Below are 17,794 nucleotides of genomic sequence, written 5' to 3' on the forward strand. Positions count from 1 at the left end.
ACTCCCTACTTTTCATGGCTTGGAGAATGAAAATTCATATGTGCACATTAGAGAGTTTGAGGAAGTAGTTGTAACTTTTCATAGTCAAAATGCAACTGATGACATTGTGAGACTTAAGTTCTTTCCTTTCTCTCTGAAAGATAGAGCTAAGAGTTGGCTATACTCATTGAGACCACGATCTATTGGGTCATGAAATGAGATAACTCAGGTCTTCTTTAATAAATACTTCCCCCAACATAATACCAATGCTTTAAAAAGGCAAATCTCCACCTTTGTCCAAAAGGATAATGAGACTTTGTATCAGTCTTAGGAGAGATTTAAGGCTTTACTGAGTATGTGTCCTCACCATGGGTATGAGAATTGGCACTTAGTGAGCTATTTTTATGAGGGACTTACACCTAGAGAGCGTCAATTTGTGGAAATGATGTGTAATGGTGAGTTCTTACAGAAAGATCCTGATGAGGCCATAGAATACCTCAATGAGCTTGCTGAAAAAGCTCACACTTGTACTGGACGTAGTGCTATTGAGAGCACAAATAGGTCACGACCTGCAGGAAACCTAAATGGTGGTGGAATTTACCATCTCAAGAAAGAGGATAACCTAAAGGCTAAGGTTGAGATGCTTACTAGGGAACTAGAGGTGTTGAAAAATAAAGACTTAAAGCCAACACACGTGGCTAATCATGCAGTCTTTTGGACCATGTTTTGTGTGTGGCAGGGTAGATCACGTTGCCCAAGAGTGTCCCACATTTGCTGAGATGAGAGGGATGTATGAGGAACAATGTAATGCCTTAGATATGTACATGAAGCCTGTTGCACCTTTCTCTGATACCTACAATCTTGGGTGGCGTAATCATCCCAATTTTAGTTGGAAATCTGAAAACCAGCAGCCTGCACAACCCTCTAGATCATATCCTGCACAAATATCTTCTAGGAGCCCCTTAAAAGATACTTTACATGCTTTTATTGAGGGACAAAGTAAAACTAATCAAAAATTTGAATCTTTAATTATGCAGGTTGTTGAAGAAAATAAAGAAATAAAGAGTCATATATCCAAGATAATGAGCTCCTTGAGTGTGAATGAGCGTGGCAAGTTTCCTTCTCAAACTTAATCCGCACCCCAAGGTCATTATATGGAACAAAAAAATTTGAAAGAGGTCAATGCCATTGTGACAAGAAGTGGTAAGTCCTTACACATCCAAACAACTGATAAACCAAAGGATGTTGAAAAGGAACAAAGTAATGATAGTACCGAGTTCCCCAAGGATGCCGAGGTAATCAAGAGTCCAGTTAAGGTACCATTTCCTCAAGCTTTAAAATCTGGTATGCGAACTTTAGATCCTAGTAATGAAATCTTGGAGAACCTCAGACAGGTAAAGATTAACCTTTTGCTTTTGCATGTTATTAAACAAGTTCCCACTTATGCAAAAGTTCTTAAAGATTTGTGTACAGTTAAGAAGAAGCACCATGTTAAGAAGACAACATTTCTGGCAGAGCAAGTTAGTGCTCTAATTGAACAGCGAATTCCTCCTAAGTACAAGGTTCCTGGTTGTCCAACCATTGCATGTAATATTGGGAATCATGAATTTGGGCAAGCCTTGCTAGATCTAGGAGCTAGTGTTAATTTGATGCCTTATTCCATTTATTTGCAGCTTGGTTTGGGTGAAATTAAGCCTACTTCTGTTGTGCTTCAGTTGGCTGATCATTCAGTTAAGAAACCGAGAGGGATAGTTGAGGATGTTTTGATCCAAATTGACAAGTTTTATTATCCTGTTGATTTCTTAATTTTGGACACTCAATCAATTGTTGAGTCAAACTCTAAGGTTCCTCTCATATTAGGTAGACCTTTCCTTGCTACGGCTAATGCACTTATAAATTGTAGGAATGGGTTGATGAAGCTATCTTTCAGAAACATGACCATGGAGGTCAACATTTTCCATATTGAGAAACAACCAACAGATGACGAGTGCCACCAAACGTACGTGATTGACACACTCATATACAAGGGAGTTCACACAACTCATGATTTTGATCCTCTTGAATATTCCTTTGTGAATTTTGAATTTGATAATATTAGTGATTCATCTGATGTTATTGATATTTGTGCTGTTTTTGATGAAACTCAGGATTATGGCACACAGGCTTGGCAACAGAAATTTGAGGAGTTGCCTAAGAAATGTGGAAAACAGATTCCTGTAAGTATGAAAGCACCAAGAGTTAAATTGAAACATTTTCTTAAGTCTAAAGTCTATAAGGTTAAAATGAAAACGTTTCATGATAAAAATATTCTTAGGAAGAGGTTTAAACTTAATGACCGAATATACTTATATGATTTTGGATTTCACAAGCACCCAGGAAAACTTCGGTCTAAGTGGACTGACCCCTTTTTAGTAAGGAATGTTTTTTGTAAATGGGGCGGTAGAAATAGAAGATCCTAAGGATGATCGGATCTTTAAACTAAATGGTCAACGCCTTAAAGTATTAATTGATAGGCAAGTTCTGGAAGTGGAAGACATTCCACTTGTGGATCCAGTCTATCAACCTTGACCACACCACCCAGGTATGTTTTTCTTTATTTATTTTGTTTTGCTTTGTTTTATTTTTATTTTCTCTTATTTTCTTTCTTTTCCTTTTTGTTTGCTTTTTTTTTCTTTGTTTTTTATTGCAGGATAATTTCATTTCGTCATTTCAGGTTACCATCTTTGGTGCTTAGCGAGCTACCTTCGTCACTCATCAGGTGTATTCTATCATTTTCAGTTACTCCCCATTCAATTTTAATTTTTAAACATAGAGGACAATGCTTGTTGGAACTCTGTGGCATATTTTCATGTGTCAATATTTTTTTAATTTGCATCACACATGCATCATTTATACATGTGTACTCATTTTCATTTATAGCCATCTTCATGAATTCACCAAACCCACCATAATCATTTTTGCTGAAGCATTCACAGAACCCTTAATGCACTTATCCAAGTTTTGTGGTAAGATAGTGGTTTGACACATGTAGCTAGAGAACTCTTTTGCTTAAGTATTCATGTGAGTTTGGAGAGAATTGAGAGGATACAAATGCAGTAAATTGTGATAAGCGTTCATTGATCTGTTGAATTGGGCACTTCTTTTGAGAATATCATTACATGGTTTGTGGTACAATGGTGGATATACTTGGGATATGACGAAAGTCAACTTAGGATTAACGCTTGAGCCTTTCAAGCTATCCTTTTCCATCATAGACACCTAGTAGCCAACTTTGAGCCAATAAACACATGTAACTTTTTCTTTTCATATGCCCATATCATCCATGTCTCTCTACATTGGAATATAACCTATACACAGATTTTCTTACCCTTTTTACTTCCAAGTGTTTACTAGGTGTGGAATTTGTATTTTCTTTCTTTAATTTTATCATTTTCAAATTAAAAAAAAAAAAGACGACAGAAAAAAGAGAAGAGTACAAGTTGAAAAGTGTTCAATTAAGTGAGCTAAAAAAAAAAAAGTTGGTGGACATGGAAAGAATGCAAAAGTGGCATGTGTTTGTCCATCAAATTGTTGAAAAAAAAAAAAGGAAGAAGAAGGAAAAGCATTATTATTTGATGATATGAAAAGTTGAAGAGTACATCAAGTGAGAAGTGTGGTCTATTGAGATATTTTATAAAATTCCCTTTGTATGTACTTGGAAGTTTTTGAATCTCTTTCATTCTTTTTTTTCATATAGTCCCGAAACCAAGCCACATTACAACCTTTTGTGTTGACCGTTCTGATCCTAAGTAAGCTGTTGGAAAGGCTGGTGGAAGTCTCATTTGCTAGTGTTCTTATTATAAGATCAATGTTTGTTTGTTGCTTGTACATAATTGCCTAATTTTCCATGAGAGTGTGTATACACCCATTGTCAACTCCATAGAGAGAGCCCTTACACGAAACACTATTATACCCTTGAGTTATGGAGTTAAACCTTTTGCTTGAGACGTTCTTGATGTTGCATGTGTCAAGTTTAGTAGTAAGATGATTATGGCTTGGAGAACACACACACACTCTGTAGATTGCTATAGGTGGATTGATCTTGATGGGTTATTGGATTCCTTAGATTGTTTTGATATGTGAATTTGGAAAGTGTGACTTGATGACCTTTATGTGTGATTTTCTTTGATCTCTTTCATCGTTTTGACATGAAAATTGCTAGGGACTAGCAATGAGTAAGTTAGGGGGTATGATGAGTGTGCGAAAGTGCACTCTAAATACCCTATTGTTGGACTAAAATGCTAAAATGTAAATATAAATCATAAAAATTAATGTGTATTCTTTAATTGAATTTCTATTTACGTTGGGATACTCCTAAGCAGTTTTTTTTATATTTAATTTCAGAATTTATAAAAGAGCAAGTCAAGTCCAGTCAAATTCAAAGGAGGACATTCATGGGGTTTGAGAGTAATTTGGAAGAAAAGAAAAAGAAAAAAATCACAAAATAAAACCACAAGAAGTCCAAGTCTGAAATTCGCTAGGAGACAGTCTGGACATACTTTAGTCTTTTGACTGTATCTTTTTACTCACATATCGGATTGATGCGATTCTTAATGCATTGGAAAACTATCTTAAAGGGCTATAACTTTGTCTATAATAAGGATTTCCAAATTTGAACTCCTGAAGGCTGTACGTGGCTGCCAAGATAAATCTTAAAATTTAGGCGATTTTTTTATGCGGAAATTAAGAGGACATTAGGGTTTCTTTTCTACCCTATATAAGTATATCATTAGCACGAAATGGGGGGAGGAGGCACAAGAGGCAGATCTGAAGAGAGGAGAAAATCACTTCCATGGCCACCGTTCGCTTCAGTTTTCTCTGGAGATTTTTGTTGTCCAGTATATTTATGGGTAACTAAATTCTCAAGTAGGATTAGGGATGAACTTGCACATTAGATGGTATTTTTAATTTATTTTTAATTCATGTATTTGATTTTCAATTGTTAAAACTCTTTTGTTTTATCATTTTCAATTCATCGTTGATGTTTTCTTCTCCGAATAATCATAAAATTTATTCTGTTTATGGATTCAGTCATGCTTTTTCTATTGAATGGATTAGTTCTTTGATTATGTTTGGATCAATTATTTATCTATATTGATTTAGTTTTTTTGCTGCAATATCGCTCCCTGAGTATATTGTCGTCTTTGGATTTTCTCAATACTGATAGTAATTTAAGTATTTTAAAAGTGGTGAATGATTTTTCAAATGGTTAAATTTGATTTAATTTTAGTTTATAAATCTATACCTTCCGATTGAGAATTTCGTAAATTGAGTTCCTAATTGAGTTATCCAATGAATTAAGAATAATTAAAATACCAGATTTGTGCAAGGGATTCCCGACGCTCTACTGTTCATCAAATTTGAGTATTTTTTTCGTTAATCATATTACTTCACTTAAATTTACATTTAAAATTAATCTTTGTTCTCCATTATATTTTAATATTTTTCTTTTGTTTATTTATTCCTCTTGCTTTTCTTTTAATTTGTCTCCCTGTGGAATCGACACCAAAGCTGTGCTACAACTACCACATTATTCTTTGTGCATAATCAATGAGCTAGGGTGTTCTTTCATAACAAGTAAACATTTCTCCGACGTTGATGATATAGAAACAAAACCTTGTGGGATTAATTTCCAAACAATACCAAACAATCAACAAGGATGTGATGCCCCCAAATCCCCACGCATGGACAAGGGAAAATCGAGACGTCTGGATGGTGACATCACGGGTCACCACCCTATTGACGAGTGCCAAGTGTGTGTAAGCAACAAATGTGCATGAATAAACACGCAGCGGATAGCAAAGTCATAAACTAAGTACCAGAATTTTCTTTAGTTTAATACAAAGCTGTTCAAATCATACAAAATAAAATATTACAAAACATAAATATAGTTTAAATCCAACAACAAAGCATAGACTCCAACTCAGAACTCCGGCGGAGCCGCATCCTCGGGCTCAGCCTCCTCCTCATTCTCAAACTCTGCACCAAAATCTACGGAACAAAAAATGGTGCCGCAGGTAAGTAAGACCCAAACGCCACAAGATAAAAACATATAAACTCAACAATATGCATGGATGAATGCAAATGCACATGCCTCACAAAAACCACATATTTTCACGCACGCCAAAAATCTCATTTGGCCCAAAAATATAACCTCGCCAGGGATAATGGCGCAAAACCAAACCATCAGAGCACTGTAGGCTGGAATCACAGGCGGGACTCTACCACCATCCCTGCTCACCACCGTCCCTACGCGTGCACTGTAGGCAGGAATCACATGCGGGATTCTACCACCGTCCCTGCTTACCACCATCCCTACACGTGCACCGTAGACGGGAATCACAGGCGGGATTCTACCACCGTCCTTATTTACCACCATCCCTACACGTGCCTTTGACTCAAGCCAGTCAATCCAACCTTTCACATATACATAAATCATTTCTCGCTTACAAGCCCAGTTTTCATTTTACAAACACATGTACATGCATGCAACTACACGAAAACCCGGTTTTTCCTTTTTAAATATGAGCATGCGTGCACTATACAATGCAAACATCAAGACACAAATATCTCAAACAAATAACAACATCAACCAAACAACTCCGTCCTCAATCCATCCGACCCCGAACTCCTCGGACTCAGTCCGGAATTAACCAACCAGCAGTCCAATAATTATTGTAAGAGCAAAATATATTTAAATCTAAAAGTAGAGTTTGGAAAATACTTACAGCGCTATACGATATTTTTCGAAAGCTCGCGGCGTTGCAAACGGCGGAGGACAAGTAACGTAACAATTTATTTTACACTGTGGCCGTGGGTAATAAATTACCCACTTTCGAACGGGGAAAAACCAAGACATGAAATTGATAGGGAGTGGTCTTGAAATGCTTATGAAGCTAAAGGAAGTGATTTTTGGCCATGGGTGGTAGTGGAAACGACGATGGAAGTGGAAAAAAGGCCAAATCGGAGTTGAGTTTGTGGGAGCTACTCCAGAAACGGATCAAGAGGTAGGGGAAGAAGCTATGAAGAGATGGTGGCCGGAGGTGGAGCGATGGCACCGGAAAAGCTAAAAAATCGTGTGGCTTGGAGGAGCTCGTGGCGGCTAACGGTGGCTCGGATGGAGGTGAAACTTGGTGGCGATGTTCACCGGTGGAAGGGGAAGAAAACTGAGTGGGTGATGTAGGCCACGCTGCCGGCGAGAGGCTGTTCTAGGCTGAGAAAGCAACCGGCGACAGAGAGGGAAAACAGGGCTGGTGCCGTGACTTCCAGCCGTGCGTGGTGGCTAACGACTGGTCGGATGGTCCTGAAAGTTGGTGGGGATGATCACTGGTGGGAAGGGAAGATTTTGGTGGGGGTGGTGTACTACACGGTGGCCGAACGGCGGCGAACCGGGCGGTCAAAGGGCCGGCGACGGTAAGGAGAAATGGAGCTGGGCGTGCGCAGGAGAGAAGAGAGGAAAAGAAAAAGAAAAGAAAGAAGAAGAAGGAAAAAGAAAGAAAAAGGAAAAAGAAGAAGAAAAAAAGAAAAGAAAAAGAAAAGATAAGGGAAAAGAAATGAGGTCCAGTCCTCACTCCGGAGTCCAAAAACTGATCCATCGAAAATGATTTTAAAAACCGTAAAACGACTAAAATAAATTAAACACAACATCAAATAAATTAAAACCAATTTAAAATACAATAATTTAAAACAAAAGAGCTAATATATAATTAAATTAAAAACAACTCATTCAATGAAAATACACGTAAAAACGGGCCATCACAAAGGACTACCTCAAAAATAAATCAGCCAACCCATGGTATATGGATGAATTGATCTTATGTGATAAAGCAGATGCACAGATTAAAAAAAAAAAAAATAGATGCACATATTACTTTCCCAAAAGAAAAGGTAGAGGGATTGGGTTTAAGTTTCTTATGCAATTGGCACTTGTTAGGAAAAAAAAAAAAAAAAAGTGATTTTGCAATTGGCATCTGATGCCAATTTTGTCACTCTAATTCAAAGATCTCACACATGAGTTCTCACTATTTGTGTTATTACAATAATGCTGCACTTAATTTCAAAATTTTTTAAGTAGATCCAGATTCTTTGTTTTCAGCAATTTAATTTCAGACCAGAACAATAGATAAATTAAAGTACATACGAATGAAAAAATACAATAGATAATTTCCACAAGGAAGGAAAAAATACAAGCTTAAAAGCTGTTGCTACAATTTCATCTTCAAAAAAAAAAAAAACTATTTCTATTAACCAAATAGGGGCGACGGTAGCGTCAGATTCGTGGAGGAAGAACCGCCGACGTGAATGGTGGAGCAAACCGATGCCTTCTAATCGTGGAGCAAGCCGATGTTCAGTCAAGTGACTCGACCTGGTTGGGCAAAATAGGGCACGAAAAAATACTCAGTAAATCGGAGAAGAGCGAGAGAGGAGAGAGGAAGAGAAACTTACCGTTGACAGCTCGGAGACGACGACATCTGTTGGAGAAGGCAACCGGTGGACCTGATTCGAGACTGCAAGACAAAGAAGGCCGAATGGGGAGAGCACTTCGTTCGGGAGAAGCCAAGAGGAAATATTGTGATTCTGGGGAAAACGATAAACCAAGGGAAAGAAGAGAAAGTCGGTAGAAGAAAAATAATAAACTAATCTTTGGACTCAGTACAGTAGCTCTTCAAGTCCGACAAGGACCCAATAATTACTGTAGCATTTATGTCAAACTTTTAAAGTTTGACTAGGCCATTACATATAATTATTGTATAAATGTTGGCTATTTTAGACTTGTATAAGGCCATATACTCTTATACGCTGCAGCACCACACAGGATCCGTTCCTATCAGACCAAGATTTATTGAAGTACGAGAAAGAGGTGGAGAGTATATGCGACATCTGCGTCAAATTGGGCTATAATTATGAAAGCAATCTCGGGGTTGGGGTGAAGAAAAGAACATGGCCGGTGACACAAAAGAGAGCCATCTTTGAAAAAAGCATGCATATGCCCCATCTCTCTTACTTAATGGCACTCTTTAAGTTATCAAAAAGGTATGCTGCGTGTCAAGGGACGGCCAAAGGAAAAAGTAATAAGCAGAGTGGAGGGAATCTTTTGGGGTAAGAAAGTCTTATCTTAGCAAGCAATGAAGGCAGCTAAACACAGTATAGATTTAAAGCTGCTTGGATATCAAGTTAAGCACCATTACTATTAATTATTATTATTTTTTCGTTTGATGTCTCTTTGTGTAGTGCATACCTTTTTCCTCTTTATGATCTTCACTACGATTTGCTGTCATTTTATTGTTAGAAGAATAACAAAGCGGCAAGAATTCCATTGCTCTCTTTCTTCAACCTCTAAATTATATAAAGGGCTCTCTGTAACCATAAGTAACCCTCTGTTTTTCCTCTCCCTTCCAAGTGTCCATCGGATGCAATCAATTCTCAAGCAATTATATATGTGAGTGCGTGTCGCCAAAAATAAAACCACTTTCACTTAATATGGCCACGGTTCGCAAATTGATAGTTGAAGTTGTTGAGGCACGCAATCTATTACCGATAGACGGCAATGGCACGGCCAGCCCGTACGTCCAGATCGACTTCTACGGGCAGCGAAAGCGTACGAGAACTAAAATTCGCGATCTCAACCCGACATGGAACGAGTTGCTGGAGTTCAACGTGGGCAAGCCATCGGAAGTTTTCGGTGACATACTTGAGGTCGATATTTACCACGACAGAAATCATGGACAGACAAGGAAGAACAATTTTCTGGGTCGGATTAGGTTGAACTCTACGCAGTTCGTTAGGAAAGGCGAGGAGGCGTTGATGTATTTCCCTCTGGAGAAGAAGAACATCTTCTATTGGGTTAGAGGTGATATTGGGCTGAAGATATATTTCGTCGATGAAGTCGTCCCACCACCGACGCCGCCTCCTCAGCCGCCGGCGGAGGAAGTGAAGCCTGAGCTGCCATCACCACCACCGGTTGATTCGTTGGCTCCTCCGGAGAATGAACCAAAGCCTCCGTCCGAAGCTAATGGGAATGAAGAATCTGCTGCTCCTCCACCCGAGCCGACGGCTTCGGCTGATGCTCAAAAGCCCAATGAAGAGCCACCCGCTGACGCTAAAGGGGCATCTAATCTCGCCCCAGAAGCTGCGCCACCAACTGAAAATGTCGCTCCGCCACCAACTGACAATGTCGCTCCTGATCAAATGGAGAAGCGGACAGAAGTGTCCGAGTCTGAGCCTCCGCAGCCATCAGAAAAGAATGAAGATCAAACGGACCAACCACCACTTATAGAGTGTAAGCAGCCCTATCCTCAGATCGGAATGATGGCAACATCGACACCGAAATCGCCGGAAAGCGCTCCAGAAGTCAGTTTCTCTAAAATCAGCTGTCCAAAACCTATAAAAATGACGATGGGGCGAGAAAGATTTACTGCTTTGGATCCAACGGAAAGCATGAAAATCGAACCGCCGTCATTCGAACTCGTAGAGAAGATGCACTATCTGTTCGTTCGTGTGGTGAAAGCGAGGTCGCTCCCCACCAATGGCAATCCGGTTGTGAAAATTTTGGCTTCAAGCCACCATGTCAGATCCAAACCCGCCCGCAAAACTGATAATTTGTTTGTGTGGAACCAAACATTTGCTTTCGGCCATGACGCTCCAGATTCTTCGTCCCTCTTAGAAGTCACTGTTTGGGACCCGCCTGCAAACTCCGACAAGCACGGACACGGTACTTTTTTAGGTTGGGTTGGCTTCGATGTGACAGAAATCCCACTTCGGGACCCACCAGATAGCCCGCTGGCCACACAGTGGTACCGATTGGAAGGTGCAGGGCCGCACAATGGAGATCTCATGCTTGCGACGTGGGTTGGCACACAAGCTGACGAGGCATTCCCGGAAGCATGTAATATTAACTCCCAAGCCAAAGTATACCAATCCCCAAAGCTGTGGTACCTTCGAGCCACCGTCCTCGATGCCCAGGATATTCTCCCCCTAAAGGCGTCAAAAGAATCCTCCTTCCAAGTGAGAGCCCAGCTGGGACTCCAAGTTTCGAAAACCAAGCTCTCTGTTTCACGCAACGGCACCCTGTCCTGGAACGAAGACTTGATGTTCGTCGCTGCAGAGCCATCTAATGATCACCTGGTTTTCACTCTGGAGAACCGACAACCCAAGGCAACGGTAACAATAGGTGTGGTTAGAATACCACTCACTGCCATCGAAAGGCGGGTGGACGACCGACCAATTTCCTCAACTTGGTTCAGTTTCGAGGACCCAGACAAGGAGAAGAGGATGTACAAAGGCAGGGTCCAGCTCCGCTTGTGCTTTGATGGTGGTTATCATGTTATGGACGAGGCCACCCATGTTTGCAGTGATTATCGTCCCACTGCTCGGCAACTATGGAAACCACCAATTGGTAAGGTCGAGCTCGGCATCATCAGTTGCAAGAACCTGACACCGATGAAGACTGTTATAAGCGGCAAAGGCTCCACAGATGCATACTGCGTCGCCAAATACGGTTCCAAGTGGGTACGTACTCGAACCGTTTTTGACAGCTTGGATCCAAAATGGAACGAGCAGTACACGTGGCAGGTGTATGACCCATGCACTGTGTTGACAATTGGAGTTTTCGACAGTTGGGCAGTACATGGAATGGAGGAAGGCTCCAAGGAAAGCACGCGTCCCGATCTCTGCATTGGCAAGGTTCGAGTACGCCTCTCTACATTGCAAATTAGTAAAGTGTACAGAAACAAGTACCCGTTACTGGTTTTGTACAATTCAGGGATGAAGCAGATGGGTGAGGTGGAGATCGCCATAAGATTTGCACGTGCGGTTCCCACGTTGGACGTTGTCCATGTCTACTCGCAGCCTTTGCTGCCATTGATGCACCATATCAAGCCGCTTGGAATGGACCAGCAAGATATCTTGAGGAACACAACCGTGAAGATCGTCGCAGCGCATTTGTCCCGATCCGAACCACCACTTAGGCGGGAGGTCGTGTTTTACATGCTTGACGCGGACACACACGCCTTCAGCATGCGAAAGCTACGTGTAAACTGGTTTAGGATTGCCAACATGATTGCCGGTTTGATCGACATCGCGAGGTGGATAAACGACACGCGTTTGTGGAAGAATCCGACTTCTACAATACTCGTGCACGCCTTGTTTGTCATGCTGGTTTGGTTCCCCGACCTAATTGTCCCAACATTGGCATTCTACGTGTTCGTGATTGGTGGTTGGAACTACAGGTTTCGTGCGCGAGATTCACTCCCACATTTTGACACGCAGATCTCGTTGGTTGATACAGTTGATCGTGACGAGCTCGACGAGGAGTTCGACACTGTGCCATGTAACAGGCCGAACGAGGTCGTGCGTGCTAGGTACGACAAGCTACGCATAATTGGGGCACGCGTGCAAAGGGCGCTGGGAGACATTGCGACGCAAGGCGAACGGGCGCAAGCGTTGGTGACATGGAGGGACCCGCGTGCGAGCGGGATATTTGTGGGGCTGTGTTTTGTGGTGGCGATGATACTGTATATGGTGCCGTCCAAGATGGTGGCCATGGCGTTTGGTTTCTATTATTTCCGCCATCCTCTTTTCCGCAATCGGATGCCATCACCGGCCTTGAATTTCTTCAGGAGGCTTCCTTCCCTAGGTGACCGAATCATCTAGTCTTATAATAATGCCAAAGACCTATTTGGCTATGAGAAGTCATAAAAATTAAATGCTACCTTTAATTTTTATCTCCTCGTCATCATGTTAAAGTCATATCTACTTGTATTAAATAAGAATGAATGGCATATAAACAGTATTTTTGTCCATCAATTTATTTTCAAATATATCCTTCTTTTTTTTTTTTTACTTCTGCTTTTATTAGCAAATTGATATTTTTCCTTTGCCGACTAATGTAGTTTGGTCTTCTTATATTTAAATGTTTATCGCTTCACCGACTGGAACCTTCTAAATGTTAATATTTTTTACTTCCTTTTCTCTGTATTCCTCACCTTTTCACACAAAACTTTCGTTGCCTCTGGAATTTGTGTACATCCTTCTGAATCTCCGCATTCCGTGGGTATGGTTTTTTGCTTTTATTTCCTCCCAGTTCAGCATGTTCGAATTTATACACTAATGATCAAATAGATCATAGGCGCATATGCATGGGAGGAGGAAAAAAAAAAAAAAAAAAAAACAGCACACACGAAATGGAAAAAAAATTCTCAACCTCCTCTTCACATTCGGATCCTTTGACAGAAATCAAGGGGATGAACAAGAAGAAAAAAAAAAAAAAAAAAAAGCCACGTATCCATAAGAAAGAAGAACAAATTTGACATTAAAACAAGAAACCCAAAAAGCAAAACTCCATTTGGACAAAATCAAATCGAACACCACATTTACATCCAACAAATAAAAAAAAGTAGAAAAGAAGAATCTAACAAACGGAAGTGAAAAAAAAATAAAAAATTACACCCCAGACAGTTGTGGTGTTCGTTGCATGAAAAAAAAAAAAAAAAAAACCCTAATTTTGTGAATATTTTTAACAAATCCAAGAAAAACATAGATTTAAGATTGACATGTATATCCAGGAGCAGGAAATTAAAAATTGACATTGAAGAAAACCCTAGCTTTGGGAAAAATTTTAGAAAATCCAAGAACAATAGAAATTGAACACCAAGACCTACATGCACGAACATAAAAATCAAGATTCAAAACAATCCTAGGTTTTCAAAGATTTTTACTAAATCCAAGAATAATACAAATTGAACATCGAGATCTACATCTAGGAAATAAAAAAAATGAACGAGAACTATCGAAGAAACACAGAAATGAAGTAAAAAGTATTTTTTGAGAAGTAAATCTCAAAAGTTGTTATGAGCCAAACTATTGAATGGATAAGTTCTGATAATTTAAGGAACTAGATGCCTCCACAAATCCACGCGAGACAAATATTTTTGGCTAAAAGATGATGATCATTTATTCATATCAGATTGCAAATAAATAGACAATTAAAAACAACTTCCCCTAAAGATAACTTCCCCTAAAGGCATGGACAGGTGCAGACCCACTACAACACTAAACCCACTATGCACAAGACAACCCAAAGACCCATTCAACATAAAGTTGAATACAACTGAAATAAAAATAATGAAAATACATAACTACCCTTATAATTAAAAGAAATGCCCTTGCTTACCCCTGAACATCACTTCTCCCTTTTACGCTTTGGACTTGGCTCATTATACATTCCCCTTCATCAAAAGATCTTGCCCTCAAGATCTGGAAATTTCTGCCATAGCACCTCTAAGTCCACCAAAGTTGAATCCTCCTGCGTCGAATCCTTTCACTTGACTAATATCTCAGCTCTAGCCCATAGGCCCATTCAACACAAAGCTGAATACAAGTGAAATAAAAGTAATGAAAATACATAACTACCCTTATAATTTTTTTTTTAAAAAAAAAAAGCCCTCGCTTACATAGCCCTGAACATCACTTCTCCCTTTTACGCTTTGGACTTAGCTCATTACACAGCCCCCTTCATCAAAAGATCTTGCCCTCAAGATCTGGAAATTTCTAAGATAGCTCCTCTAAGTCCATCGAAGTTGAATCCTCCTTCGTCGTATCCTTCCACTTGACTAATATCTCAGCTCCAGCCCTAGCCCCCTTCTTTTTAAGGTGTCAATCTATGATTTTCTCGATTCAAGACTTAGGATTCCATCCTCCATAATAGCTGGTAAGTTAGGGCTAGGGATTACATTGTTATCAATCTTCTTTTTAAGGTTAGAAACATGAAATATCGGGTAAATCTTGGAAGTTCTTGGTAGATCTAGCTTGGACGCAACTTTTCCCATCCTTTGTCTAATCTGAAAAGGCCAATAGTACTTCGAAGAAAGCTTGAGGTTTCTTCTCAGTGCCACCATCAACTATTGATAGGACCTTAACCGCAAATAAACCCAATCACCTATTTCGAACTCCTGATCTGTCCTCTTTTTATCAGCATGTTGTTTCATCTTCTCTTGAGCATCTTGCAAGTTTTCTTGCACAAGCTTGAGAATGAATTCTCTGTTCTTCATTTCCTTTTCGACAGCCTCTATTGCAGTTGATCCTAGTTCATATGGAAGGATGTGAGGTGGGGTTTGGCCGTACACAACCTTAAAAAGGCTGAATCTAGTTGATGCATGCACCGAGGTATTGTAGGACCCTCGGCTAGAGGTAACCACCTAACCCAATCTTTCGGTCTGTCACTACAAAAACATCTGAGGTAACACTCTAGCCATTTGTTCATTACTTCAGTCTATCCATCTATTTGTGGATGGTAGGCTGAACTTAATAGTAGTTCTGTACCACTGGCTCGGAAGAGCTCCTTCCAGAAGTTACTAGTAAATATGGCGTTCCTGTCACTTACTATACTCTCGGGTAGACCGTGGAGCTTTAAAACTTGGTCCATAATTATTCGGGCTACTCCTGCTACTGTATAAGGGTGCACCAAAGGTAAAAATGTCCATATTTGCTAAATCTATCTACTATAACCATGATTACTATGCTTCCTTTGGATAGAGGCAACCCCTCTATAAATCCATGTTGATATCGACCCATGCTTTGCTTGGAATTTGTAATGGTAGTTAGAGACTTGCTGGCTTGAGGTTTTCCATTTTGTTTCTTTGGCATAAATCACATTCTCTAATAAATTTTCTGATGTCCCCATGCATGCCATGCCAAATTTGCTGGCTTGCTGGCTTGATGTGAGTTAGGGTTCCCAAATGCAATCTTCCTTTATAAAATAGTAACTTGCCATGTAAGTTGAATTTTTTAGAATCAAGATCACCTAGATGGTAATGGCTGAAGAGCTGCTACAACTGGAGGTCCTGTTTATATACTTACAGGAATCATTCTAGCCTTATAGCTTTAACTGTACTTATAGCCTTGACCTCCATATGATGGACAGTAACTTGCACTTCCTCTTGTTCTTCCTTCTCTGTGTGAAGCCTGGATAAAGCATAAACAACTTTATTTTCTTTCCCCCTTCTATATTCCACAGTAAAATTGAATTCCAACAATTTTGAGATCTATTTTTGTTGGAATGGAGTCCCCACCTTTTGCTCTAACAAATGCTTGGGGGCTTGCTGATTTGTCCTCACCTTGAACTGGTAACACAGCAAATAGTGTTTCCATTTTCGAACTTCCAACACCAATGCAAGTAATTCTTTTTTGTACGTAGATAAAAATAAATTTTTACCTTTAATTGCTTGGTTGAGGTAAGCTAATGGCCTTCCATCTTGCATCAACATTGCTTCAAGACCATTCCCTAATGCATCAAACTCCACCACAAACATTTTAAAAAAAATAGGTAACCCTAGTACAAGAGGGGTTACCATGGCAGCTTTAGTGCTGAAAATGCTTGAGTTGCCTGTTTTGTCCAATTAAAAGAATTCTTCTTAAGGAGAGCAGTGGGAGATGCTGGAATACTCCCATAACCACTCACAAATTTTCTACAATATCATGTAATCCCTAGGAAACCCTTCTAGGCTTTAGGATTTTTAGGAGTTGGCCACTCCATCATTGATAGAATCTTCATAGGATCTGCTTTTACTCTCTCCTTCAAGATAATGTAGCCAAGGTACTCCACCTCTTGACACTCGAATGCACATTTGCTAGCTTTAGCATACAACTGATGATGTTTCAAGACTGCTAGAACAACCTTGAGATAATGTCCCTTATGTGTATGAAAGGCAGTTTTGGGTATATCCTCATGCCTCATCTTGATCTGATGGTACCCAGATGATGACTTACAAAATTTCATATTGCAGATTTTACAAGTTCGCTCGAGCGGAGGCTTTTGGCCGCTCGAGCGAATTCAGGCAGATTCAAACGCTCGACTGCCGCTCGACAGGGAGCTCGAGCGGGTTGCTGAAAAATAAAGATCGCTCGAGCGGAGACATTGGCTGCTCGAGCGAAATCAGGCAGAGTCGAATGCTCGACGTGCACTCGATAGGATGCTCGAGCGAAATCAGACAGAGTCGAATGCTCGATGTGCGCTCGACACCCCGCTCGAGCGAACATCGTATTTTGACAGATTTAAGGTTTTCCACCGTCACACCATATAAAAGCAATTTTTCACTCTAGGGCCGCGACTTTTGACTGGAGAACACTTCTTGCAACAGAAAAACATAGTTAGAGGGATTCAAATCATTTGTTTTCGAGAGGGAATTCCAATTATTGCACGTACGTTGGAATCATACACGAGCACGGACGGGAGAAAAGCATTGAATCGTTCCCTTGAGCTTTTGAAGACGATTTGCGGCTGCAAGGAGGATTTTTCAATGTTTATTTTCTTCCAATCTTCTCAGAACAATTATGGTGAATTCATTTATGTTGAATTTCATATCTAGCATGAGCTAAATTTACTTTATTCTAGGAAAACAATGTAACCTATTTCTGAACTATGCTTGTTTGTCTATGCTAATTTAATGCAATTCTCTCTTTGTTTATCTGATTTATTATGAGTTTATTGCTTCTAATTAACTAGCCATTGATTAGATGATAATTAATCTTGTGATTTGCTATCGAAAGAGGGAATCATAGGGTAGATCTTGGATATTTCAGCATAGGTAAGTATAGAGATTGAAAGACTTGTATGAACCTATGTAGTAATTAAATCTTTGGTCTTATTGCGTTCTTGATTATTGAATTTGCATATTCTTGTGTGAATTAATAACCAAGAGTCAATTCCAATTGACTATCGAAAGAGGCTTTTGGATGAATTAGAGATTTGCTAATAGACAAAAGAGATTTAAATTAAGTT

At 39.8% G+C, this 17,794-nt stretch overlaps 1 protein-coding gene and 1 non-coding gene across 2 annotated transcripts; one reads left to right on the forward strand and one right to left on the reverse strand.

The window, feature by feature from the left end:
* Nucleotides 1-246: 246 nt before the first annotated feature.
* LOC122280217 lies at nt 247-354 on the reverse strand. Its single transcript, XR_006229802.1, has one exon. It is a non-coding gene; the product is annotated as a small nucleolar RNA R71 (small nucleolar RNA).
* An 8,731-nt stretch (nt 355-9,085) lies between these two features.
* On the forward strand, nt 9,086-12,822 carry LOC122279407 (protein QUIRKY). Its single transcript, XM_043090054.1, has one exon. The coding sequence runs from the start codon at nt 9,499-9,501 to the stop codon at nt 12,667-12,669; it is 3,171 nt and encodes a 1,056-aa protein (XP_042945988.1). The 5' UTR covers nt 9,086-9,498; the 3' UTR covers nt 12,670-12,822.
* Nucleotides 12,823-17,794: the final 4,972 nt, after the last annotated feature.

The sequence above is a fragment of the Carya illinoinensis genome, chromosome 10 (assembly GCF_018687715.1).
Source record: "Carya illinoinensis cultivar Pawnee chromosome 10, C.illinoinensisPawnee_v1, whole genome shotgun sequence".
Lineage (NCBI taxonomy): Eukaryota > Viridiplantae > Streptophyta > Magnoliopsida > Fagales > Juglandaceae > Carya > Carya illinoinensis.